Raw genomic sequence first — 26060 nt, 5'->3', positions numbered from 1 at the left:
TTCCGCAGATAGCTATGCCGGAAGTGGGTGCAGATACCTGTACTGTACAGGTACCTGCACCCCCCTCCCCCCTGAAAGGTGCCAATTGTGGCGCCGGAGGGGGGGGGGGGAATTCCAATGAGCGGAAGGTCCACTTTAGGATGGACCTCCGCTTTAATTTCAAGAGAGCAAATTTTCCAAGGATGAGGGCTGCTCTCCAGGACCTAGACTGGGAGAGAATATTGGCATCAATGGGCACAGAACAGAAATGGGAATTCTTCAAAAAGACTGATCTCACAGCAAAGTATATTCCCATGTGGAAATACGTTTAAAAGGCTAAAAATAAAACCGATGTAGCTCACGGCCAAAGTTAAAAAAAGCTTTTAAAAAAAATATAAAAATGAAGGAACGCTAGCGTCGTTTAAATGTTAAAAAGAATATAACAGAATATGTAAAAAAGAAATCAAGGATGCAAAAATTCAAAATGAAAGACCGATTGCAAAAGATAGTAGGACAAACCCCAAAAAATTCTTCAAATAATATATTAATAGTAAAAAGGTCAAGTCTGAGCGTGTAGGCCCTTTTACAAAATAATCTGGAGTGGGTGACTGGGGACAAAGAGAAGGCTAATTTATTAAATACTTTCTTCAGCTCTGTGTATACAAAGAAGCATGGGGGAGCTTATGCCCATAATGGGGGTGGTAGTGACGCAGCCCCAAATCCACAATGGCTCAAAAGTGATATGGTCCAGAAATATTTGGACAGAATAAAGGTGGTTAAAGTACCTGGACCTGATGACTTACACCCACGGATCCTAAAAGAATTGAGCTCTGTAATTTCAAAGCCATTGTATCTAATTTTTCTCAAGTCATCTTCCAGGACGGCACACCTGAGAGATGAGAGGCTCCTCCCTACAGGAAACGCAATCAATCGACAGCTGTTTTAAGTCCCCACTTGATCCTCAGTTTTTCATTGTTTCTCCCTACACAGCGAAACTGTTTTTATTTTTTTTCCCAAATGACCCGAAGCCTGGGGCTGGTGATCTCCCCCTGGGGGCCGGACCACAAGCTTGGGAAGCCTCTGGGTCTGGTAGGATATTCTGATCCTTCCTGGGGGGGTTCCCCTATCTTTTCCTCAGGGAAATTGGAAGAGCCCCCCTGAAAGTTGAAGGACCCAGGGTACAGTGGTGTACCCAGAACTTCAGGGGCCATTATCCTGTCTCCCCTCCTTACCTGTCCAGGTGGCTGTTCAGACGGGGGTGCTGGCCATCGGTTCTCTCCAGGGGGATCGTGTCCCCTACTCCTGGGCCCCCGGTAGCTCACGTGGGCTGCTGGAGAGGGCACGGCGACAATCACCCGCATCATTTTCAAACTTCGGGAAAATGGCGGTGGCATTCTTACCCAGGAGGGAATGCTGAGAGTCAGCAGGAGCAGGTGCCCACATCCTCCTTTTGCTAGAGCGAGGAGGCACCAGTTCACAACAGTGGATGTCTGCCTTAACCACCTCGGATGGCAATGAGGAATGGAAAGCATTGCACCCCCCCATGTGTATATACTGACTGGTACAGTGCAGGACACAGACTAACCTTGCACCTCCCTATGGGGACAGAAGTTGGGGGGGCACTTTGGTGGCTATCCTCCTTGCGTGTGGACCATAAGGATGGAAAAGCAAAAGGGGAAGACGGCAATGGTGAGTACTTTCCTTTTGCATTGGGAATTTAGCTGCAAAATCCCCAATTCCAGCCAGAGGGTTTCTGGGTATTTGAGATAATCTCCCCTGGGGTCTGGATTCAAATAGCCCGCAGCTCCCTCTTACATCAGAGACGCTGTATGGTGGATAGGTGGTGCAGAGGAACGAGTGTGCCTAAACCACCTCCGATTGGAAAGAGATAGGTAGGCCATTGCTCCCCTTCCCCGTGTATATACTGACTGGTGCAGTGTAGAACCTGGGGTCGGGATACAAATAGCCCAGACGCCACTGCAAAAACCACCAGCCACAGCTCCCTCTTACAGCAGAGACACTGGTTATCGCAACAGTAGGTTGCCAGCCTCTCCCTACATGCCCAGTTGTGGTACATTAGTAAGGATGAATATAGCGTACAGAGTGGACCTAGAAGATACAAAAAGGTTACTTACAGGCCAGGTATACCACTGAACAAGTTATTAATTGGGCAGTGATTGGTGGATTCAGAAGCTCCCCTGGTCAGCAGGTGCACTAGGTTACTGGCCCTATTAGACCAGCTGCTAGGAATCTGAAGTTGCTTCAAGATGCTTAAAAGCTGACCTAACATTCAATGATGGGCAGGAACCAAGCTTCTGTGTGGCACAGTAGGGGTTCCCTTGTGATAGATCCTCCTTTTGGGGGTTGCTTGCTATAGGTAACTTTCATAAGCTCCAACCTCCCACTCCACCTTTACACTGTGGTTATATTATAGTGTACGAGTAAGAAATTTTTTTTGTTGCCTTGGGCTACAATCCACTCAGTGGCAGATCTAAAGGCGATTCGCCATAGATCGCTTCCTATATCCTTTGGTAACCACCTCTTCTAGAGGCTGTCTTAAATTTGTCTCTAGGGCTGGGCTCATTGAGACTTTAGTTGATAATCAGCCCCACCTGGGTATGAGCTGGCTAGCGTTTGCTCAGTCTATGGAGGTAAGGTAGGACAACAACTATTATAGTAGGGTGTCCAACCATTTTAGGATTTGTTCCTTCACTGGTGGTGAAGGTTTAGTATCTACAGCCCAGATTATGCCTATGAAATAAATTGCCTGTTGGTTATTTCATAAAGGCATAGACCATGACTCCTCATTGGCTGCACACCAGTAGACCTCAGTAGTGAAGGTTTGTCCTTGCTGGGATGCAGCAGAAATGCACATTGAGATTTGTGACATCTCTACTCATAAGGGCTATATTGCTGTACATCAGAAATGCACTGCACTGAAGCTTGTTAGCCGTCCTTTATATCCTAAAGGTACTGCTTTTTTTTGGCTACAGATCAGAAAAATACAACAGTGAAGGTGGTCTGTACTTTCAGGTTTTGTGCTGCACAGCAGGAATGCACATCATTGAGTCTGACATCTCTGCTCATAATGGTTATATTGCTGCACATCAGACATACACAAGATTGAGGTCTGCATGTGGGGCTTTGCGTCCTGTATTACTGCCTTGTTGGTTACTTATCAGAAAGGCAGCAGTGAAGTTTGATGGTCCTGATTTGTTGGGCTGCATAGCAGAAATACAAATTGAACCTGGGCTAGGGGTAGTAGATATACTGCCTTTGGTAATTGGTGCAGCACCGCAAAGTGGCGTTGTGCTGATTCAGAAAGTGGTATTAATGGCAATGGCTGCTGAGTTTAAGCATGCGATTTGATATGTTGAGTCGCATGACAAATCATTTCACTATGGATGTGCTATCTCTATTCAGAGCGTTTTATTGTTGCACATCAGACATATACAGGATTAAGGTCTGTGGGGTTTTGTGTCCTGTTTTACTGCCTTATCAGAAAGGCAGCAGTGAAAATTGATGGTTCGAATTTGTTGGGCTACATAGCAGAAATACAAATTGAACCCTTGCCAGGGGTAGTACATATACTGCCTTTGGTAATCCGTGCAGCACCACAAAGTGGTGTCGTGCCGATTTTTAGCCATGCAATTTGACATGTTGAAGTCGCAATGCCAAATCGCTTCAATATGGATGTGCTATCTCTATTCAGAATTGTTATATTGTTGCACATCAGACATATACAAGATTGAAGTTTGTCTGTCCTTTTTATGTCTTGCATATACTGCCTTATTGGCTGCATATCAGAAAGGACACAGCAGTGAAGGTTGCTTGTCTTTTTCCGATGTTTATTTTTATTTATTTTTTGTTTTTGCTGCTCAGCTGAGAGACACATTGAGGATGGTGGCATCTCTGCTCAGTATTGGTATATTGCTACACATTAGACATACACAAAGATTGAATGTTTGTGTCCTGTATGTCCTATATTTACTGCCTTATCGTTTGTATATCGGGCACAGCAGTGAGCAGTGTTCTCATTGATCTACCTTTCTGCATCTTAGGGATACACAGCAGGGGGGTTGTTGGCTGCACTCCTCCAAGGAGTCACAGCATTGGGGATCCCTCACTTGTTCGACCTGGAAATTGCTATTTTCCCTGCGACCTGTGTAATCTTGAGGTCTGTGGATCCAGGAATCGGACTGCTGGAGTCGCACACACGAATGGTACCCATTGGAAGCCATAGTGTATGACTTCTCATGCGTCTTGCAGTCCCAAGTCGCAGGTTGGGTCGCACAGGTGTGGGAGCACTAAGCTTATCTGTCCCTTTGGTTGAGGTTTTGCTACGCAGCAGCAATACTCATCGTGGAGTCATTGTCTTATTTTGCAGCAGACCAGAAACATTGCATCTGTAAAGGCTGTCTGTTTTTTGTTTATATTCCTCAGTGTCTGTTTTTATGTTGCACAGCAGAAATACTCAAGATTGAAGCTTGTTGGTGCTTTCTGTTTCATATTGCCTTGCCTTGCCTTACTGCTCTTCAGAAAAACACAATGCTGCAGGTTGCTTGTGTCCTTTCTCAGTGTTGGTTCTATCTGAACTACACTACAGAAATGCATGACAGAAAGGATTGTCTTGTGTTCCATATTTTACCCTGTGGCATAGCAGAAATGCACAACATGGGAGTTGGTGTTCATATTTATCTTATAACTGTATTTGGTGGTTTGTCAGAAATTTGCAACATAGAAGTTTGGGTCTTTCTGTCTTTATATTTATAGCCTTGTCTTGCTGTAAAACCCAACAGTTAAGGGGGTATCCTGTCCTTTCTGTATTTATATATCAGTTTTGACCTAGCTAGCTGCTCTTCACAAATACGCAGCCTTTTGGGGTTTGCTTGTGTCTTAATGTTTTTACATCTTGGCAGCACATCAGAAAACAAGACTGTGAGGACTGTTTGCCTACATTGAGGTTCAGATTTGGGTCTCTTCCCATATTTGATATATCGGTTTAGCTAGTCACACTCGGGTACACAACATTGTTGTATATGCTTGTGTCCTTTCTCTCTAAATCTATTGTGCCGTGCTCACAATCTATGATCTTTTTATTTGTGATATTAATAATACATGTATTACCTTTTGTATTTCAGCCTTCTTTTCCATGGAGGGGCCAGGAGTTCTGGCTGCAGATGTCAAATGTCACATGTCAGAAAGCCTCGACCCCCTTACATTCAGGGATGCCAGAACCATTTCCTAGGGTTGAAGCCCTGTAGGGTTATGGGACACTGGAGGAAGGGGATAATGAATCGCCCTGTTTATTAAGAACTTGGAGAGTTCTGTTCAGAGGAGTATTAGGGCCTGAGGATGAAGTATAAAGATGTGTACCTGATCGAATAGGTTTCGGCTCGGTGCATGGCCTTCATTTCGCCCTTCTAGCAAAACTAGACATAGCAATATGGGTAGTCTACTCCTGCTAGGGACTTTAATCTCCTGAAGTAGGCTCTCAGGCGTAAGTAAAGCCATAGATTGGGCATGCCTTAAACCCAGGGATCAAGCTTAATCTATTACCCTTAAGTAGGCTTCCCTTTAGTCTTTGCTGACGTAAAGATAAAAAGGAACAAAAAAGGTTTGTCTGTCAGGGCCCCCCTTTTTTTGCGGTTTTATTTCCCTGAACAGGGTAGTGTTAAGACAGGCTCTCTTATTGATTAACCACTTGCAGACCGGCCCATTTTGCTGGTCAAAGACCAGACCACTTTTTGCGATTCGGCACTGTGTCGCTTCAACTGACAATTGCGCGGTCGTGCGACGTGGCTCCCAAACAAAATTGACGTCCTTTTTTTCCCACAAATAGAGCTTTCTTTTGGTGGTATTTGATCACCTCTGCGATTTTTTTATTTTTTGCGCTATAAACAAAAATAGAGCGACAATTTTGAAAAAAACGCATTATTTTTTACTTTTTGTTATAATAAATATCCCCCAAAAATATATAAAAAAAAATGTTCCCTCAGTTTAGGCCGATACGTATTCTTCTACATATTTTTGGTAAAAAAAATCGCAATAAGCGATTATTGATTGGTTTGCGCAAAAGTTATAGCGTTTACAAAATAGGGATAGTTTTATAGCATTTTTATTAATAATTTTTTTTTTTTTACTAGTAATGGCGGCGATCTGCAATTTTTATTGTGACTGCGACATTGTGGGGGACCCATCGGACATTTTTGACACATTTTTGGGACCATTGTCATTTATACAGTAATCACTGCTATATAAATGCAGTGATTCCTGTGTAAATGACACTGGCAGTGAAAGGGTTAACCAGTGGGTGGCAGTGTAGGGGTTAAGTGTTCCTAGGGGTGTGTTACTAACTGTGGGGGGGTTGGGCTTTCATTTAGTGTACACTGATCTCTGCTCCAATCACATGGAGCAGAGATCAGCGTCACTAGTTGCTAGGCAGAATGGAGAAATGTTTATACAGAATTTCCTCCATTCGGCCGCTCCGTGAGACGATCGCGGGGATGCCCGCGGCAATCGAGTCCGCGGGTCCCGCGACCGGACCCACGGGGGTCCCGACATGCGCGGGAGCGCGCCGCCAGCGGCGCGCTCCCGATAGCAGGGCTGCATTGAATATTGGACATACCTGTACGCCAATATGCCTGCCCGTGCCATTCTGTCGACGTACATCGTCGTGCGCTGGTCGGGAAGTGGTTAATGTAGTGTTCTTGTCTTACAACACAGGTCTCTAAATTTATCTTTTTAGTGGTTCTAAGTAGCACCTATAGGCACAATAGGCCATGGTTGTTAGATGTGTGAGACAGGCAACATTGCTAACCTACAGTACAAGTTTAACATGTTTTCTGATTCCATCTTTAAGAGCCCATTCCAACTAGATACTGCACCTGAAGCGGAAAAGGCAGGGACATCTGTGGAGCAGACCTGCAGATCAGCCGCATGATCCAGCTAAGATACCTCCACTCCATATGCTTGATGAAGGTAAAGCTCACTGCAGAACCAAGGTTCGCCAAGAGGGTCTTGCAGTGGCCCCACCCTAAGGTAGGCCTGAGATACATGTTTTATCCCCTCGGGTGTGCCGTCCTGGAAGATGACTTGAGAAAGGTACCAGTTACTTACCCGTAGCTGTCTTTCTGGGAAATCTTCCAGGACGGCAGGCCTACTTCCCGCCCGTTGGAGGGAAAATTGTAGAACACTAGGCGAGTGCCTATGAGGAATGATTTCCCTTGTGAACCGGGTTCAGGACTTCTCTACAAACTGAGGATCAAGGGGAAGGGTGGGGACTTAAAACAGCTGTCGATTGTGTTTCCTGTAGGGAGGAGCCTCTCATCTCTCAGGTGTGCTGTCCTGGAAGATTTCCCAGAAAGACAGCTACTGGTAAGTAAGTGGTACCTTTAGGGACTCATTAATGACAGGAATAGTACCACTGGATTGGTGCAGGGCCAATGTGGTGCCTATATGTAAAAAGGGAACAACGTCTTTACCAAGTAACTATAGACCTGTTAGTTTAACTTCTATAGTTGGGAAGATACTGGAGGGATTAATAAAAGACCACATAGACGAGTTCTTGCAGAAAAAAAAATATTTTAAGCAACAGACCGCATGGATTCATGAAAGACAGAAGTTGTCAGACAAACCTGATTTCTTTTTATGAGGTGGTAAGTAAAACCTTGGACAGAGGGGTGGCGGTGGACGTGGTATACTTGGATTTTGCAAAAGCGTTCGATACAGTTCTGCACACATGGCTCATGTGTAAGGTAAAGTCTACAGGTTTGGAAATATCAGTTTGTAAATGGATAGAAAACTGGCTAAAAGACAGAATTCAGAGAGTAGTGGTCAATGATTCTGACTCTGAATGGTCTAAGGTTATCATTGGTGTACCCCAAACTGATAAAAGGCATGTAGGAACTCGGCTATGGGGAAAGATTAGAGGAACTAAATGTATTCACTCTTGATAAGAGGAGATTAGGGGGGGGGGGGGGGGGGGATATGATCAACATGTACAAATATATAAGGGGTCCATATAGTGAACTTGGTATCGAGTTTTTCACTTTACAGTCAACAAAGAGGACAAGGGGGCACTCTTTACGTCTAGAGGAAAAGAGATTTCATCTCCAAATACGGAAAGGTTTCTTCACAGTAAGGCCGCGTACACACGGGCGGACTGTCCGCCCAACCTTGTCCGCTGAACAGTGTTTGGGCGGACAGTCCGCTCGTGTGTGGGCTTTCAGCGGACAGTTTCAGCGGACAGTTGGACGGACAAAGTCTTTCGGAAATTCCGAAAAACTGTCCGCTGAAACTGTGTTTGAGCGAACAGTCCGCCCGTGTGTGGGCTTGTCCGCTGTACTTTCGAAATGAGCGGACTGTTCCCGCTCGGAAAGTCCGCCCATTTCGAGCGCGTGTACAGGTAGGCGGGGCCCGCGAAGGATACGTCGCGGGCTCCGCCGCCTGGAATGGGCTTAAAGGGAAACCCCAACGCCGAAAAAAATCGGCGTGGGGGTTCCCCCCAAAGTCCACACCAGACCCTTGTCCGAGCACGCTACCCGGCCGGCCAGGAAAGGGGGGCGAGCGAGCGCGCCCCCCCTCCTGAGCCGTACCAGGCCGCGTGCCCTCAACATGGGGGGGTGCCTTGGGGAAGGGGGGGCCGCGCGGCCCCCCCACCCCAAAGCACCTTGTCCCCATGTTGATGAGGACAAGGGCCTCTTCCCGACAACCCTGGCCGTTGGTTGTCGGGGTCTGCGGGCGGGGGGCTTATCGGAATCCGGGAGCCCCCTTTGAGAAGGGGGCCCCCGGATACCGGCCCCCCACCCTATGTGAATGAGTATGGGGTACAATGTACCCCTACCCATTCACCTGTGAAATAAAGTACAAATAAAAACACAACACAGGGGGAAAAAATATTTTATTGCACAGCCGGGGGTCTTCCGTCTTCGGGGGTCTTCTCGCCGGACTCCTCCGCTATGTGTGTGTAGCTCTTTTGCCAGCGGAGGAGTCCGGCTTTCTTCCTCCCCGCCGCCGGCCTCTTCTCCCGACTTCGGGGGTCTTGTCCCCCTCTTCGGTTCTTCTGCCGGGCCACCGCGCCTGGTCCGGTGGCCCGGTCTTCTGTCGCCGTCTTCCGTTCTTCTGTCGCCGCCTTCGGTTCTTCTGCCGGGCCACCGCGCCTTCTTGTAGCTCTTTTACAGGCGGTGGCCCGGTCTTCTGTCGCCGCTGTCGCCTTCCGTTCTTCTTCTTGTTCTTCTTCTTCTTCTCCTGGAGATGTTGACTCGACGAGCTCTCCGGCCGGAATGCCAGGGACGCGCTCTGCGGTCACTTATATAGTGACAATGGGGCGGTGTCACATGGTATATGTCACATGGGTTGGTCACATGGTGACCCCGCCCCCTTACGATGTCATAGTCCCCATGTGACATCAACCCATGTGACCAACCCATGTGACATATACCATGTGACACCGCCCCATTGTCACTATATAAGTGACCGCAGAGCGCGTCCCTGGCATTCCGGCCGGAGAGCTCGTCGAGTCAACATCTCCAGGAGAAGAAGAAGAACAAGAAGAAGAACGGAAGGCGACAGCGGCGACAGAAGACCGGGCCACCGCCTGTAAAAGAGCTACAAGAAGGCGCGGTGGCCCGGCAGAAGAACCGAAGGCGGCGACAGAAGAACGGAAGACGGCGACAGAAGACCGGGCCACCGGACCAGGCGCGGTGGCCCGGCAGAAGAACCGAAGAGGGGGACAAGACCCCCGAAGTCGGGAGAAGAGGCCGGCGGCGGGGAGGAAGAAAGCCGGACTCCTCCGCTGGCAAAAGAGCTACACACACATAGCGGAGGAGTCCGGCGAGAAGACCCCCGAAGACGGAAGACCCCCGGCTGTGCAATAAAATATTTTTTCCCCCTGTGTTGTGTTTTTATTTGTACTTTATTTCACAGGTGAATGGGTAGGGGTACATTGTACCCCATACTCATTCACATAGGGTGGGGGGCCGGTATCCGGGGGCCCCCTTCTCAAAGGGGGCTCCCGGATTCCGATAAGCCCCCCGCCCGCAGACCCCGACAACCAACGGCCAGGGTTGTCGGGAAGAGGCCCTTGTCCTCATCAACATGGGGACAAGGTGCTTTGGGGTGGGGGGGCCGCGCGGCCCCCCCTTCCCCAAGGCACCCCCCATGTTGAGGGCACGCGGCCTGGTACGGCTCAGGAGGGGGGGACGCGCTCGCTCGCCCCCCTTTCCTGGCCGGCCGGGTAGCGTGCTCGGACAAGGGTCTGGTGTGGACTTTGGGGGGACCCCCACGCCGATTTTTTTCGGCGTTGGGGTTCCCCTTTAAGCCCATTCCAGGCGGCGGAGCCCGCGACGTCTCCTTCGCGGGCCCCGCCTACCTGTACACGCGCTTGAAATGGGCGGATTTGCCTCCTCCTTACGTGGGCGAGTCCGTTCATTTCAAAAGTTGAGCGAACTGTTTGCCCAACCTTGTTCGTCAAACAGTCCGCTCGTGTGTGGGCAAGTCCGCTCATGCAAATTTTGAGCGGACTGTTTGATGAAACTGTTTGCCGAACAAGGTTGGGCGAACAGTCCGCGCGTGTGTACGCGGCCTTAGAGCTGTGAAAATGTGGAATAGACTCCCTGCAGAGGTGGTTATGGCCAGTTCAGTGGATTGCTTTAAGAAAGGCCTGGATTATTTCCTAAGTGTACATAATATAACTGGGTACTAACATTTATAGGTAAAGTTGATCTGGGGAAAATCCGATTGCTTTAGAAAATTGGATCATGCTCTGCTGGGGTTTTTTGCCTTCCTCTGGATCAACTGTGGGTATATTGGATCGTATGATATTATTTATTTATTTTTTTGTGGTTGAACTGGATGGACTTTTTGTCTTTTTTTTTTTTTTTTTTTTTTTTTTTTTCCAACCTAACTATGTAACGATACATGCACTTTAAATGCACATACAGTGGGGGGAAATAATTATTTAATCCCCTGCAGATTTTGTAAGTTTGCCCACTTACAAAGAAAAGAAGGGTCTATAATTTTTAACATAGGTGTATTTTAAATGGTTGAAACAGAGAATATCAAGCACAAATCTAGAAAAAACACATGTTATAACTTGAGTTGCAGTTCAGTGCGTAAAATAAGTATGTGATGCCCAAGCAAACCCTTGTTTGCAAGCACATAGGTGTAAGATTTTTCTTGTAGTTGTTTACCAGATTTGCTCACCTCCCAGGAGGAGCTTTGGTCCACACTTATTTACAGATCTTCTCTAAATCCTTAACGTAGATGTAAACCAGATTCATGAAATTGGAGCTGGGCACATGTAGCTGCAGTGTTTTGTTATCTCTCTTCAAAGCACTATGTCCTGTAGCTCAGGGGTAGGCAACCTGGGGCCCTCCAGCTGTTGTGAAACTACATTTCCCATGAGGCATTGCAAGGCTGGCAGTTACAATTACTTCCAGAGGCATGATGGGACTTGTAGTTCTGCAATAACTGGAGGGCCCCAAGTTGCCTACCCCTGCTGTAGCTGTCTGCTGCTGCGTTCTTCTGTTATCAGCCTGACAAGTTCTCTGTCACATATGATAAAAGCAGTCAGTTTTGTGTTGGGAGGATGCTATAAATGGATTAGCAGAGCCCTGAAATATACAACGAACTGAGCTGAAAGCCTCTACCTATGAGGAGAGGGCGTGTGTACCTTTACTCCAGCCTGCTGTCTTGGCTGTATGCCCAGGCTTCTCTGCCATCTTAACCAGGAAGAAAATGTCTGCTAATAAGAAGAGCACTTTCTAAAGGATATATACAGTTGAAGACAGCATATAGATATGTATAACTTTTATGTAGGGAGCTCCAGACCGAGGGCAATTGATGGTTATTTTGTATTTCTTCCACTTGCCAATAATTGCTCCAACAGTTGTCTTCTTCTTGCTGATGGTCTTGTAGCCCATTCCAGCCATGTTCATGCCTACAGTCTTGACCCTGACTTCCTTTGACAGCTCTTTGGTCTTGCCCATAATGGTGAGGTTGAGCCTAGGTTCACACTTGCAGCAGGATTGAATTTGTGCGAGTTCAGCTGGACTCGCACGATTTCATACTTGCATGTCAATCGGACTTCGGGGGGGCGATTTCAGAGACTTCTGTGCAGGTTCCTGCACAGATGTCTATACAAATTGCACCCCAAAGTCGCCAAAAGTAGTACAAAAACTACTTTTGGGAATCGGTGCGGCGCCGCAAATTCGGCATCGCACTGATTCGGCCGGTGCCATTGAGAATCTGAGAATAGAGAATCTGGACAGTTGCACTCCGATACAAATGCCTTTATTGTGTAAAATAACAAAAATTCATACAGCAGCAGGGTACAGGATGAAATATCTGACACGTTTCAGGCCGCGTACACACGGGCGGACTGTTCGCCCAACTTTGTCCGCTGAACAGTGTTTGGGCGGACAGTCCGCTCGTGTGTGGGCTTTCAGCGGACAGTTTCAGCGGACAGTTGGACGGACAAGGTTTTTCGGAATTTCCGAAAAACTGTCCGCTGAAACCTTGTTTCAGCGAACAGCCCGCTCGTGTGTAGGCTTGTTCGTCAAACAAAGTTGCGCGCATGCTCAAAGGATTTTCACGCCGAAAGCTATAATGCAGTGTATAGGACGTCGTATTTTTCGTCCCGTCGTACGTGCTGTTCACGTCATCGCGCACGGTTTCAGCAAACTGTTCGTTCGTCGTGTGTGGGCATGTCCATGCTAATTTTGAGCGGACTGTTTGCTGAAACTGTTGGACGGACAAAGTTGGGCGAACAGTCCACGCGTGTGTACGCGGCCTCACACTCTCAGTAGTGCTTAATCATAGCTACACCAATTTGTATACTTAACGAGTTGTTGGGAGCACCTTCTTAAATTGACAGGGCTAATTTGTGTACCACATGAGCACATACTGTAGCCATTCTGTGGGAGCTAAATTTATTGTTGACTGGTATGGGATCAAATATTTATTTTGCTGACTGAACTGCAACTCCATTTATAACATTTGTATTGTGTTTTTTCTGGATTTATGGTGGATATTCTGTCTATCATTTTAAAATACACCTATGATAAAAATTATAGACCCTTCATTTCTATGTAAGGCTAGGTTCACACTATTGCGATGCGGGAACGCCGCGAATCCGCGGCGTTTTCCCGCATCGCTCACCTCCCGCCGGCAGTTCACACTGCCCTATGCGGACGGCTGGGGGTGTCAATGTTATGTTAATGACACCCCCAGATCCGTCGGCATATCGCAGTGCGATCTGCCGACTCGCACAGGAATCGGATCGCATGGTGTGAACCCCCATGCGATCCGATTCCGTTGCGGACCCAAAAAAGGGTCCTGTGCGAGTTTGCTGCGGGACAGCTGCGAGTTCAGCCATACTATCTGTATGGCTGAACTCGCAGTGCTACGGAGATCGGATGTGATTTGCTGTGCGAATCACATCCGGTTCTCCCCCCGCAGCGGTGTGAACCCAGCCTAAGTGGGCAAACTTGCAAAAAAAAAGTTTCCCCCACTATGTAATATTATGTCAAGATTCTTGATGAAATTAAATATTAATTGGGGGTCTTTGGTCAGGCACTTCTTATGGGGTCAGAACCGTCTCGTAATTGTGCTTCTGCATTGTCATCCTGCACTCCTGGTATAGACTACAAGCTGTTGTGCTGACAAATTGCGCAGGTGTGGTCCACCAATGTCGCTACCAGGAAGCTGGTCCAGAACAATGATGTGCATGTAAGCAGGAAGTGGCTGAAGGGCTTGAGGATTTCAGCAGTGCTGACATAAGAAAAAAAAAAAAAAGATGAAAACAATGTATGAATAGAAACATGGCAATAGTTTATTGTACACTGTGCTTTAGAAAAATAAATGTCTCCCAGGGAGGGTTTAGATCCAGTTTACATAAAACATTTTCTCATATTCTCCAAAAACTTTTTTTCATCAGGAAATCTACAAGGATAGGCAGAAGTTCTCCGAGCAAGTCTTTAAAGTGGCCTCTTCGGACCTTGTAAACATGGGAATCAGCGTTGTGAGCTACACCTTGAAGGACATTCATGATGACCAAGTAAAAAAAGAAAAAAAAAAAAGTTAAGACGTGAATAGAGCACTGGAGATTGGTTTCAGCATCTCATAGTTTTTGTCTTCACGTCTTTAGGATTACCTACACTCTCTGGGAAAGGCTCGGACAGCTCAGGTACAGAAGGATGCCAGAATCGGTGAGGCTGTGGCCAAGCGAGATGCTGGAATTAAGGTGATTACTGATGTCTGCTAATTATTGAAAAATTGAAGTCCTCTGTTACATAGCAGAGGACTTCATCATCCTCATCAATTATACACTAAAAACTGAACTCCAGGCAAATAAGACACACATTACTGCCGCTTTGTATTAATTACTACATCATCACATGTATTTATTTAACTGTAAATATCTGAGTTTGACTTGGTATTAGCCACTTGTAATCCTCTCTACAGCAGAGTTCAGTGCTTATGTGCTAACACGGTACGATGTATATGCTGATAAGAGGAGCTAGCAGAATGACTGAGATGGGCTTGTCAATGTGTTGCTTTTGCTTTTACCAACAAGTCACAGGCTAGGAGAGGATCAAGATCTGTAAATATTGCATAACTGCAGCAGGAAAAAAATGATGCCTTCTCTTTCAGACATTGCTGTGCTGTATGGCATATTAGCATAGATCTCAGGATGGGCAGGCATATAAGTCTTTTGGCAGGAAAAAAATGCTCTCCTATGTGTATATCATCTATGTGTTTATCTGTTAGCCTGGAGTTCAGCTTTAAATAATTCCTTGTATGGAATGACATGATTTTCTGTGTTTACAGGAAGCAGCGGCCCTACAGGAGAAAGTTTCCGCCCAGTACATCAACGAAATTGAGATGGCTAAAGCTCAAAGAGACTTTGAGCTGAAGAAGGCCATGTATGACCTGGAAGTAAACACCAGGAAAGCAGAGAGTGACCTAGCCTTCCAGTTACAGGTATAACCATCAATACCTATTGTGCCTCTACATTAGAGGACGCAGCTAATCTTTTGCCCACTTGTCTGCAGGTGGCCAAGACAAAGCAGAAGATTGAGGAACAGAAGGTTCAAGTCCAGGTGGTGGAGAGGACTCAACAGATTCAACTACAAGACCAGGAGATCATGAGGAAGGAGAAGGAACTTGAGGCCAGAATCAAGAAACCAGCAGATGCAGAGCGGTACAGACTGGAGAAACTGGCTGAGGCAGAGAGGTTAGCTGTATTCCCTTTACTGCTGTCCATGTTCTTTGCTCCTTATAAGTATGTTTACCATCTCTTGTCTTCTGTCTGTCTGCAGGATGAAGCTCATTACTGAAGCTGAGGCAGAAGCTGAGTCCATCAGGGTAAGCAGACTTGCACTATATGGCCAAATATGTGAACATCTCCATTTTGAGTTCAGGTGTCTCTAGTAAAGGGTACTGTTAATGCTACACATACATACAGAGGCATTTTAGCCAATTGTGCCCTTCCAACCTTTTGCCAACAATTTGGTTACAGATATTTCTCTTATTTCACCGACCGACACAGCTTCTCTCTTGGACCATTGGGTTGTATACCTTTCCCTTTAGGACACACTAGGCAAAGTTGTAACACAACACTCAGAACATTCAGTTCCGCGCAGGGGGCGGTCCCCTAGGAGGTATTAACCCTCCGCCCTGCCTTGCAGTAATCAGTTTTATTTTGCCTAGTGAAGGAGACAGACCTGGGAACCCTGTGGGCCCATAGGTGTGTGTTTTTTTTTTGTTTGTTTTTTAATGCAGAAGCTTTGCTTTTTTGCACAAGATGAGTGATCCTGTGATCTTCTTCTATCAACAGCCGGCTGGGTGACGGGCTGGTTCACTTATCCCTGTAGTCTCCCCAATCCGGCCATCTAGCATGTGTAGGTCGCAGCTACATCTCAGCAGGCCATGACATACCTCAGCTCCAAAGGTGGTTGTGAGCTTTTATGCTCCGGGGCATACATATGACCGAGCTACTGATGTCTGTGTCACAGTATGCCGAGGCCAGTAGCTACCTGTACTGATCAGGAGTAGATCTACAATGGAATGTCTCCCAGCTCTTCAGGACTGGTAAGTACAGCTCTCCCTGTTCTAAAGGGGCTGAGCTGCTGGGCATTTCCTGGGAGGTCAATTCGGGGGCTCCCTCACCTCCCTATCTTCTCTCCCCTGTCCCTATCTTCCCTCCCTCCCCCCTCGGGTGGGGGGGGGGGATGCTGCATGTGGCTGCTGAGTGGTGTGTGTGCGTGCCTATATAGGGGCTCTCTGTGGGCTCTCACCTAACATGGGGGGGGCTGGCTGAATGGCGGTGGTCCTGGGACCTGTATGGTATGCCCCTGGAAGGTGCCTGTGAGGGTCTGCTGGGAATGGTGCAGCGCTGTGGCTTTGCAGGTTTTTTTTATTTTTTTATATCTAAATTATGGCAATGTTTGGCAGCCATTTTAGGTGTGGGCAGAGCAGGCTGACTGTCTGGGCTTCAGCGGGCATTTTCTATGTGATTCCTATTCAAGGCACTGGCGGCCATTTTCTGGAAGCCTGAACATATTTCAGTGTTCCCTGACAGCAGCATGGCTCATGTGCTCACAGCCTTTTTTTTTTTCCTGTGTTTCCTGTCTGTGTACTGGACGCTGAGCGGCCAGTTTATGGAAGCCTGAGCATTTTTTCTGATCGTTTTAGCGAACGTTCCAGCGGTTATCACCAACTCAGTTTTTGGTTTACTCTGCACCTGGGCGCACTCAGGGACTACAGGCACCACTTGTGGACAGCGCAGAATTCCCCAGGGTGGTAAGTCCGGTGGGAATGAGCCCCTCAGTCAGAGGCAGCAGGGAGGGTGGGCCTGTCCCAAGTCCCCTTCGGGTGGCAGACAGGATAGGGTCAGCATGGCTCAGAAACTAGTGTTTCTTCCCCCAAAGTCCAGGCAATGGCAACCGGGTCACCTGCAGACCGCGCAGTGCCCATGGACACCCTGATGGCGGTCCTCAAATCGTTCATTGCTAGATGGAGGCGGTGCATAGGAAGATGGGTGCAATAAGGTGGCCTCTGTTCCATGTGTGTGGAGAAAGATTGACATGCTGCGCTTTCCAGAAAGTGGTCTTTCTAGTGGCCCTCATCTCGACCAGGAGGGTTTCAGAACTGGCGGCCTTGTCTTGCAGGTCGCCTTATCTGGTTACCCATAAGGATAAGGTGGTGTTGCGTTCGCAACCGTCCTTTCTACCGAAGGTGGTCTCGGCTTTTCACATTTTGAGAACATTGTGTTACCATCTCTCTGTCCTAGGCCAAAACACCCTAAGGAGGTGGATCTTCACGCTCTGGACGTGGTTCGGGCTCTGAAAGTGTATTTTTCTACCACTGCTCCCTTTCAGAAGTCAGACTGTTTGTCTAGGTAGCTGGTCCCAAGAAAGGCATGGCGGTCTCATCAGCCACCATTTCCAGGTGGATCAGACAGATTGTAGTACAAGCCTATGCTTTAAAGGGGCAGGTGTCCCTCTTTCCAGTTACAGCCCATTCCACAAGGGCAAGCGGAACGTCTTGCGTCCGACACAAAGTGTCTGTCGCTCAGGTGTGTAAGATGGCGACCTGGTCGTCTGTCCACACGTTTACCAAGTTCTACAAGGTAGACGTCAGTGCATCGGCTGATGCCTGTTTGGCCACAAAGTTTTTGCAGGTGGCTGTATAGTTGCAATTGAATATGCAATATTTTTAATTTTTATTTTTTAATTTTTTTCGATTTAAAAACACAGTACCTTTTAAGAATGCACTGTTGCGTTACGCCTTTTTTTTTGTTTTTGTTTTTTGTGCGGTTGTGGGTAGTTACTCCTGTTGAGGGTACCCTGATTTTGTGGTGGTTTCCATGCACTATTGTTTTGTGGGTACAGTTTTACTAGTTCCCACTTGCCATGGTGGATGAGGTTTTTATGCTGTTTTTCCCACCCCTCGTTTGGCACTGCTTGGGGACGTCCCAATGGTCTAAGAGAGGAGCCGTGTCGATCAGTGAATATAAGAGAAAATAGGATTTTTTGTACTCGCTGTAAAATCCTTTTCTCTGTAATTCACTGACCGACACAGCAACCGCCCCTCCTTTTTATCTTTACGTTATACTGCTTGTTGATGAACTGATTACTGCAAGGCAGGGTGGAGGGTTGATACCTAGGGGACTGCCCCCTGGGCAGAACTGAAAGTTATGAGTGTTGTGTTACAACTTTGCCTAGTGTCTCCTAAAGGGAAAGGTATACAACCCAATGGTCTAAGAGGAGCTGTGTCGGTCGGTGAATTACAAAGAAAAGGATTTTACGGTGAGAACAAAAAATCTTATTTTTCTGTTCTGTTAAGAATATGCCTCTGTGAAATAAATTGCCAGAAATTGGAGGCCCTGAACATCTCACTTCCAGACTCTTTGCTTAGCTGCTTACAAAGCAATTTTCTCTTTAAATGGTCAAAATCTTACATAAAATATCTTTGAATTCATCTTCCTAAAGACTTGTCAACTGCTTTTCAGGTAAATTTCCCACCTCTTCTCCATAATATAAAACAAGACTTAACTACTTTATTTGGGCACCTTCTCGTGGTTTGGAAGGTATAGCATCTTGAAAATGAATATTTTGCCACACATACTATCTCTACAGGCCTTACTCATTTGTATACCCTCTTCATACACCGACATTGAACAGAATATTCCCCCAATTCCTCTGGGCTCATAAACCTTGTCTCTCTTCCAGGATCCTATGCCTTGCTGAACTTTTGGGGGCATTTCCCTCTCAGATTTTGCAGGCTATTATGCTGTTTGTCACTTAAAGTGGTTGTAAACCCTTACAAACCACTTTGACCTACAGGTAAGATTAAGGCTTACCTGTAGGTCCAAGCAATATCTCCTAAACCTATATGGTTTAGGAGATATTTGCCCGAAAACGGGCACCGCTGTCTACGGCGCATGCGCCGTAGACAGCGGTGCGCAGGCGCACTGAGCGCGGCATTTACAAGAATGGAGCTGCCGCGTATGTCGACTCCCGCGCGCATGCGCGGGAGTGACGTCATCGCGGCTTCGCCGAATGACAGCGGCGGAGCTGTGAGACGCCACCAGCAAGATGGATGCGGCGGACTACAGGGGACAGCGGCCACTTCGCTGGCTCCAGTGTCAGGTAAGTGACACATAATGGGCTACTATGCGATGCATAGTAGTCCATTATGCTTTGCCTTTGCAGGCAATGAAAGAGGAAGTAAACCCATTAGGGTTTACTTCCTCTTTAACAAGGGTTATCAACTGGTGCCGCCATAGCACATTTAAACAAAGGGTATTAATACAGCAGGTGGCTTCCAAGATTTTGCTGCCGACTCTTCCTTGGTGCATAGATAACATTTCATCAGGAAATAAATCGCATACAATGATTGGTGTGACATTGAAGTATGTAGTGAAGAGATATCTTCATGCCTTTCACCATTCTTTCATACTCTCGGGAATCAGTCTTTTAGACCAGGTCTAAAAGACCCCTGCTTTAGAGAACTAATCTACGCTAAGATGTTTAGAGCCTATCACTTTAACCTGGGTAACACGTGGCCGCCTTTAAAACGCAACCACAGCTGCAGACTCTAGATTTCTGGGGCAGACCCTAGCTTCCTTGCTATATCTCCTTTCTCCCCCCAGCAAAAGTGTTTAATCAAAACCTTATATCTTTTTGAACAGGAATGTGTATCCACTACACCTTTAGACACTCTGTTTCCTTTATGTATACTCTCATTAATGGAAAAAAAAGGCTCAAACACTGTACTAGACATCTGCTCCCTCAGAGATGGCACATTACATAAGACGACAAAACACTTCTAACGGTCTCATATTCTATCCTTGTATGTGTGATTTTTTTATTTATTTATTTTTTTATTATTTTTTTTGCTCTGTAAAATGTATTGAATTGCATAATAGTTAAACTGGTAATACACATCTGTTATTCAGATCAGTCATGCAGCAGCTCTGAAGCTGCATGCAGTTAGTTGCTTGACCTTCTTGGACGTGGCACAGCTCACCCTTAAAACATATTGATTTTCAGTGAGCAGCAACATAGAAGTCAAAGCAGGAATAACTAGAATTTACCTGAGTTAATTCTAGGGCCTCTCAGAATTGCTGTTCACACCACTTGTTAATCGGGAATGGGGGGGGGGGGGGGATTGGATGTTTTCCACTTTAATAAAGTGATGCTCTCACTTTAAAAAGAAAAAAGCTTCCAGCTGATATAAAGTAAGGGACTTTGAGGTTCCTGCACAAACCTGCATCAACTCTCAACCCCCTTTGTTACAACTGAATGTTGTTCATTCTGGAAGCTGCACATTCCCATTGGCTAAAGAGGCACCCCATCGTAGTGATGGACAATTAGGATTGTGTGGGATACAGCAGGGAGTGGACAAGCTCTGACACTACCTAGAATAGTTGGAGCGGTGTCCATCAGTACAGCCGTATATAAAGGAATGAGGCTAAATGCACATACACATAGACATGGTTTCAGTCCACTGGATTAGTGATGTGTGATTTGGTTTCTCTATGCCCACCTGACCTTATAGTCAAAGATAAAAAAATAAACATTTTTATTATAGTATTTAACATAACATTGCTTATTAATCATATTTTCTTTTAGCCAGCAATTGGAGCTGCGGTTGTATAGTAAATTTTCCAACTTTTACCTACAGGTAAACCTATAATGAGGCTTACCTGTAGGTAAAAAGAATATCTCCTAAACCTGTACGGTTTAGGAGATATTCCTCTTGCAATGAGCCTCTGACTTCAGCGGCGCACAGGGGATTCTCGGCTGAAAGCCCGGCAGATGCCAGACTTTGCTGGAAAGAAGTCTCCCACGCGTATGCGCGGGAGTGATGACATTGCGGCTCCAGCCACTCACAGCGCTGAAGCCATGATAGCTGGAAGACCCGCCGAGGCAACATGTCAGCTACCTCCACGTGGACCAGCTGAATTACCGATGCTTCGTTCTAAGGTAAGTATGTCATAATGAGCTAGTATGCAGTGCATACTAGCTCATTATGCCTTTTTCCTTACAGGTGTAGAAAATTTTTTTGGGGTGGTATACAACCGCTTTAAGCTTCTTTATTACATGGGTACATGGGGTTTTTGTTTTTTGAGTCCTTACCTTTTTTAGCAATGCATGTTCCATTTTTTTTTTTTTTTTTTTTTTTTTTAATCTTTATTTAAATTTTTTCCATACAAAAAGTATAAAACATAGTATACATATACATATGCATCCTACTACCCCCCCCCCCCCTATAGCCCTACTACCTCTTCATATTACTTCGTTGATTTAAACAGTTTCCATTGCTTCCATTTCTTTCGAAATTTCTTTTCCCCGCTCTCCTCATCCTCTTCCCATCCCTCCATTCTATACATGTCCTCTACTTTACCTATCCATTCCCTCAATTTTGGGGCTTCCGCCTGTCTCCAGTTTTTTGGTATCAAGCTCTTTGTTACGTTTATTAGGTTTCCTATGAGGCCTTCTTTGTACTTTTGAGTTGGGGTGTCTGTACCATGGAAAAGACATGTCCATGGGTTTTCTAGTACCTGAGTTCCTGTTATTATTTTTATTAAAGTTAATGTTTCTCTCCAGTAATTTCTAATTTTTGGGCATTCCCACCAGATATGTGCCGCAGTCCCTTGCTGTCCACACCCTCTCCAGCACATCCCGAGTTGCTCTTCCTGATATCTCCTCATCTTGTCTGGTGTCCTGTACCATCTAGCAAGGCTTTTATAATTCATTTCTATTGTATTAAGATTTTTCGATGTCCCGTGTGTTAAGTGTAAGATTTTTTCTAAATTCTGTTTCTCCCCTCGTGGCCCTATTTCTTCTTCCCACTTTTTTATATATTTAGGTACCTCCGTCTCGTCCACTTCTCCCAGCATCTTGTATATCTGTGAGATATTTACTCTTATTATTTTCCCCTCACATATCCGCTCTAAGGCGTTAAGGTCTGTTCCACTTCTCAGTGGTTGTGGCAATGATGAGACAAAATGTCTGAGCTGGAGGTACCTCCATCCATCTATATCCATGTACTCCTGTAGTGTTTCTAACGTGTTTATTTTACCCGCATTTATTATGTGTCTCAATTGAATATCTTCTCTTCTAATCCAGTGTCCTCCCATAGTGCTCTTCCCCGGTGGAAATAAATTATTTTCTTTTAATGCCATTAGTGGAGAGTTGTATTTCCACTTATTATGCTTGTGAATTCCATCCCATATTCTAAAAACATTTTTTGTGAGTGCAAGTGTTGTTGGTCCGAGTGATCTGTGTTTTGGGGGTATCCAAATTTCCTTTCCTAATCGTGTCTCTGCAGCGCTGTGTTCTATTGCCACCCATCTTTTTTCATTATCTAATTTTGTCCACTCCACCACCCGTGTTAATACTATAGATTCGTAATATTTCTTAAAATCCGGTACTTTTAGACCTCCCCTCTCTTTTCCCAGTTGTAATACCTTTAAGGCTATTCTAGGCTTCTTATTTTTCCAGATGAGCTTGGTTATTAGACGTTTAATAGTATTAAAGTAGACTGGGGGAATATATATCGGTAACATCTGTAACTTATATAATATTTTTGGTTGTATGATCATCTTAAGGGCATTTATCCGGCCAAACCAGGACAATGGTTTCGTCATTATTTTTTTTGTGTCTTCTCTTACTTCGTCCAGTAGGGGGATATAGTTTATCTCATAGATTTCCTTTAATGAGGCTGCCAGCTTTATACCTAAATATTTAATTTCCTTTTTCCATAGGAAGGGAAATTTGCCCTTGATATCCTGTTCTTCCCCACTGCTCGTGCTGACACTTAAAACCTCTGTTTTTTTTAAATTTATTTTAAAATTTGATAAATCTCCATATTGCTCGATACTCTTTACCAAATTTGGCATGGAGATTCTAGGTTTTGTCACATAAAATAGGACATCGTCCGCAAATGCGGCTACCTTATGAACCTCTTCCCCCAGCTCAATTCCTCCTATATCGGGATTTTTCCTCACTGTCTCCAGCAGTGGTTCCAAAGTCAACACGAACAGTATGGGTGACAGTGGGCAACCCTGTCTAGTCCCATTGTACATTCTAAAGGGGTCAGACAAGTTGCCGTTTACCCTTACCACTGCCATTGGGCACTCATAGAGTGTCTTTATCCAACTCAGGATTCGGATACCAAATCCCATTTCTTTCAACGTGCCCAGCATAAATCCCCAGTCTACTCGGTCAAATGCTTTTTCTGCATCTATTGACAAGAGAAGACTGGGGATTTTGCTCTCTTGGGCTTTCTGGAGAAGCAATAGTGTCCTCACTCCATTATCCCTTCCCTCTCGGCCCCCCACGAACCCCACTTGATCTGGGTGGACCAAGTTCGGAACTATTTTTTTCATTCTAGTAGCTAGTATTTTTGCGAATAATTTTATGTCGGTATTTAATAATGAGATAGGTCTATAGTTTGAACATATCATACCTTCCTTCCCTTCTTTCAATATTGTGGAGATAATTGCTAGAGAGGCTTCCTTACCCAGTCCGTATTTTATATCTAGGCCGTTAAAATATGCACATAACCTTGGTGACAAAATTTCCCCAAATTTTTTATAATATTCTATTATATAGCCGTCCGGGCCCGGGCTTTTCCCTCCTGTTGTTTCTTTTATTGCTTGGTTTACTTCGGATGTTGTTATAGGAGAATCTAATTCCTGTACTATTTCCTGTGATAGTGTAGGGACCTTAGCGTTTATTATATATTCTTTGATTTTCCTCTTTCTAATATTCTCTTGCTGCTCTGTCTCCTTTTTTCTCACCCAATATAATTGCTCGTAGTATTCTCTAAATACCTCCGCTATATCTTCAGTCTTATATTTGATCTCGTTTTTTTTATCTATTATTTTCTCAATATAATTTTTTGCTTTCTTTTTCCTCAATATCCTAGCTAAACTCTTGCCATTCTTGTTTCCCAAGAAATATCGCTCTTTCGTTATTTTATGATATTCTCTCCTTACTTCTTGCTCTATTATTTCCTCCAGCTCTAGTTTTTTTATAGCTAGATTCCGTTGTAGCCCCTGTATCTGTCCCTTTCCATTTTGTTTCTCTATTTTGTGTTTTAATTCTAATCTCCTAATTTCTTCTCTTAATTCCTTTACCTTTTTATTCCTTTCTTTTTTTCTTTTTGCCCCAAGTGAGATATATATTCCTCTTATGTAAGCCTTATGGGCCTCCCATAGTATGTTCTCCGCCATCTCGTCCTTCCCATTTGAGGCAAAAAAAAATTGCAGCTCCTTTCTTATTGTTTCCTCTCCTTCTACGTCTAATAGATCTTTATTTAGTTTCCAGGTAAACGGGGGTTTCTTTACCTCTGGGATTTTAATTCTCATGGTTACAGGCGCGTGGTCCGACAGAGTCCTAGTTCCGATGTCCGTATCTACCACTTCCTCCAATAGCTGATGTTCCACCAGCCAATAATCTATCCTGGTGTACGTCCCATGCACGGGGGAGTAGAACGAATAATCTCGTTTCTTCGGATGTTGTATTCTCCACACATCTATCAGCTGTAGTTCGGTCATCCATTGTTTAATTACATTTCGCTGCATGTTCGCCGTCTCCCGTGCATGGGACGAACTATCCAGTCTCGGATTTATCGGAAAATTCAGGTCTCCTGCCACAATCACCCTCCCCTCCTTAAATTCCCAAAGTTTTCCCAGTATCTTTCTCAGATAAGTTATTGGATTCTTATTCGGGCTATATATATTTGCCAAGGTATATTTTATTCCCCATAGTTTTCCTTTTAGAAACAGGAACCTCCCTTCCGGGTCTCCCATCCTGCCCTCTACTATAAATTGGATATCCCGGCCTATCCCCACTGCTACCCCCCTTGTTCTACTTGAGACTGAGTCTCCATAGAACCAGGTCGGGTATCTTGGGGAGTACAGTCTAATTTTACTTTCATGGGTTAAGTGCGTTTCCTGTAAGAACACGATTTCTGCATTAAGTTGCTCCAATTCTCTTAGTATCTTAAACCGTTTGTTAGCTACATTTAGACCTCTCACATTATACGACACACAGTTTACCATTGTCATGTTGGAACCCAAATAATGCCCTTTACTCGAAATCTTGAGCTATAGGTTATTCTCCTCTCTCCCTCCCCCCCCTCCTCCCTTTTTCTTTGTCTGAGTACTTATGGAACTTAATAAGCACATCCCGTGGCATGTCCTCTTTTAGCCCAGGTGGTTTCCTCACTCTGTGTACTCTATCAATTTTTATCTTTTCTGCCTCTCCTCTCTCCAGTAGGGGGTTAAATATCCTCTTCATTTTTTCCTCCAGATCTTCTCCATTTTGCTCTGGTATAGCCCTTATCTTCAAATTTTGGCGCCTATTTTGGTTTTCTTGCGCCTCCATTTTATAACAACATTCTTTCTGTTGTCTTTGCAGCTCTTTCATTTGTGTTTTTAGCCCAGCTATCTCCAGTGTTTGTCTCTCCGCTTTCTCTTCTACCTCTTCTACCCTTTTTAACAGATGTCCCAAATCCATACGTACGTTGGAGACCTCACTTTTTATCAGGTTTTCCATTCTCTCGAACATTGCTAACATATCCAACTTAGTAGGCATTAGGGATTCACTCCTCAGATCTTCCCCCTCTGTAATCTCCGTCTCTATTCCCATGTTCTCCTGTATCTTTTCTCCTTGGGCCCCCTTTAATTTAGCTGCCTCTTTTCTTGCGCCTTTGTTTACCTGAGCTGTTTTTTTTTCCATACTGGGACTTCTGGTGTTCCCTTCTTTAGTTGTTAAATATTTCTGGATTGAGCTTGCGTTTGCACTTGAATTTAAACTTTCTCTGGGGGTTTTGGGTTCTGTTACTTTTTGGGATCGGCCTTTCATTATTTCTTTTGGGCTCACACCCCCTCCGGCTTACCCCTCTCCCGTGTGCTTATCCCTCTGGGATTTATAATATATTCCTCCTTCCCCTCCTCCTTTCCTTGTGTATGTTTCCAGACAAAAAAAGAAGGGAGAGACCTCTCTTTGATAGTCGATAACTCTGTTCTATGCGAGTGCAATAGATGTATATACGTG

At 45.3% G+C, this 26060-nt stretch overlaps 1 protein-coding gene across 4 annotated transcripts in view; it reads left to right on the top strand.

Annotated features, from left to right (window-relative positions):
* FLOT1 (flotillin 1) overlaps positions 1-26060 on the top strand; it is a 104349-nt gene that overhangs the window by 63400 nt on the left and 14889 nt on the right. For all 4 annotated transcript variants that reach the window (XM_077463332.1, XM_077463344.1, XM_077463339.1 and 1 more), the window contains 5 exons: positions 13919-14038; positions 14129-14224; positions 14812-14964; positions 15036-15217; positions 15303-15348. In XM_077463332.1, the coding sequence (XP_077319458.1) occupies positions 13919-14038; positions 14129-14224; positions 14812-14964; positions 15036-15217; positions 15303-15348 (597 nt within the window). The remainder of the gene's footprint in view (positions 1-13918; positions 14039-14128; positions 14225-14811; positions 14965-15035; positions 15218-15302; positions 15349-26060) is intronic.

The sequence above is a fragment of the Lithobates pipiens genome, unplaced genomic scaffold (assembly GCF_037356315.1).
Source record: "Lithobates pipiens isolate NorthernLeopardFrog02 unplaced genomic scaffold, aLitPip1_a1.2 Scaffold_1, whole genome shotgun sequence".
Lineage (NCBI taxonomy): Eukaryota > Metazoa > Chordata > Amphibia > Anura > Ranidae > Lithobates > Lithobates pipiens.
Note: the sequence above shows the minus strand (reverse complement) of the source record. Positions and strands in the feature narration are given on the sequence as shown.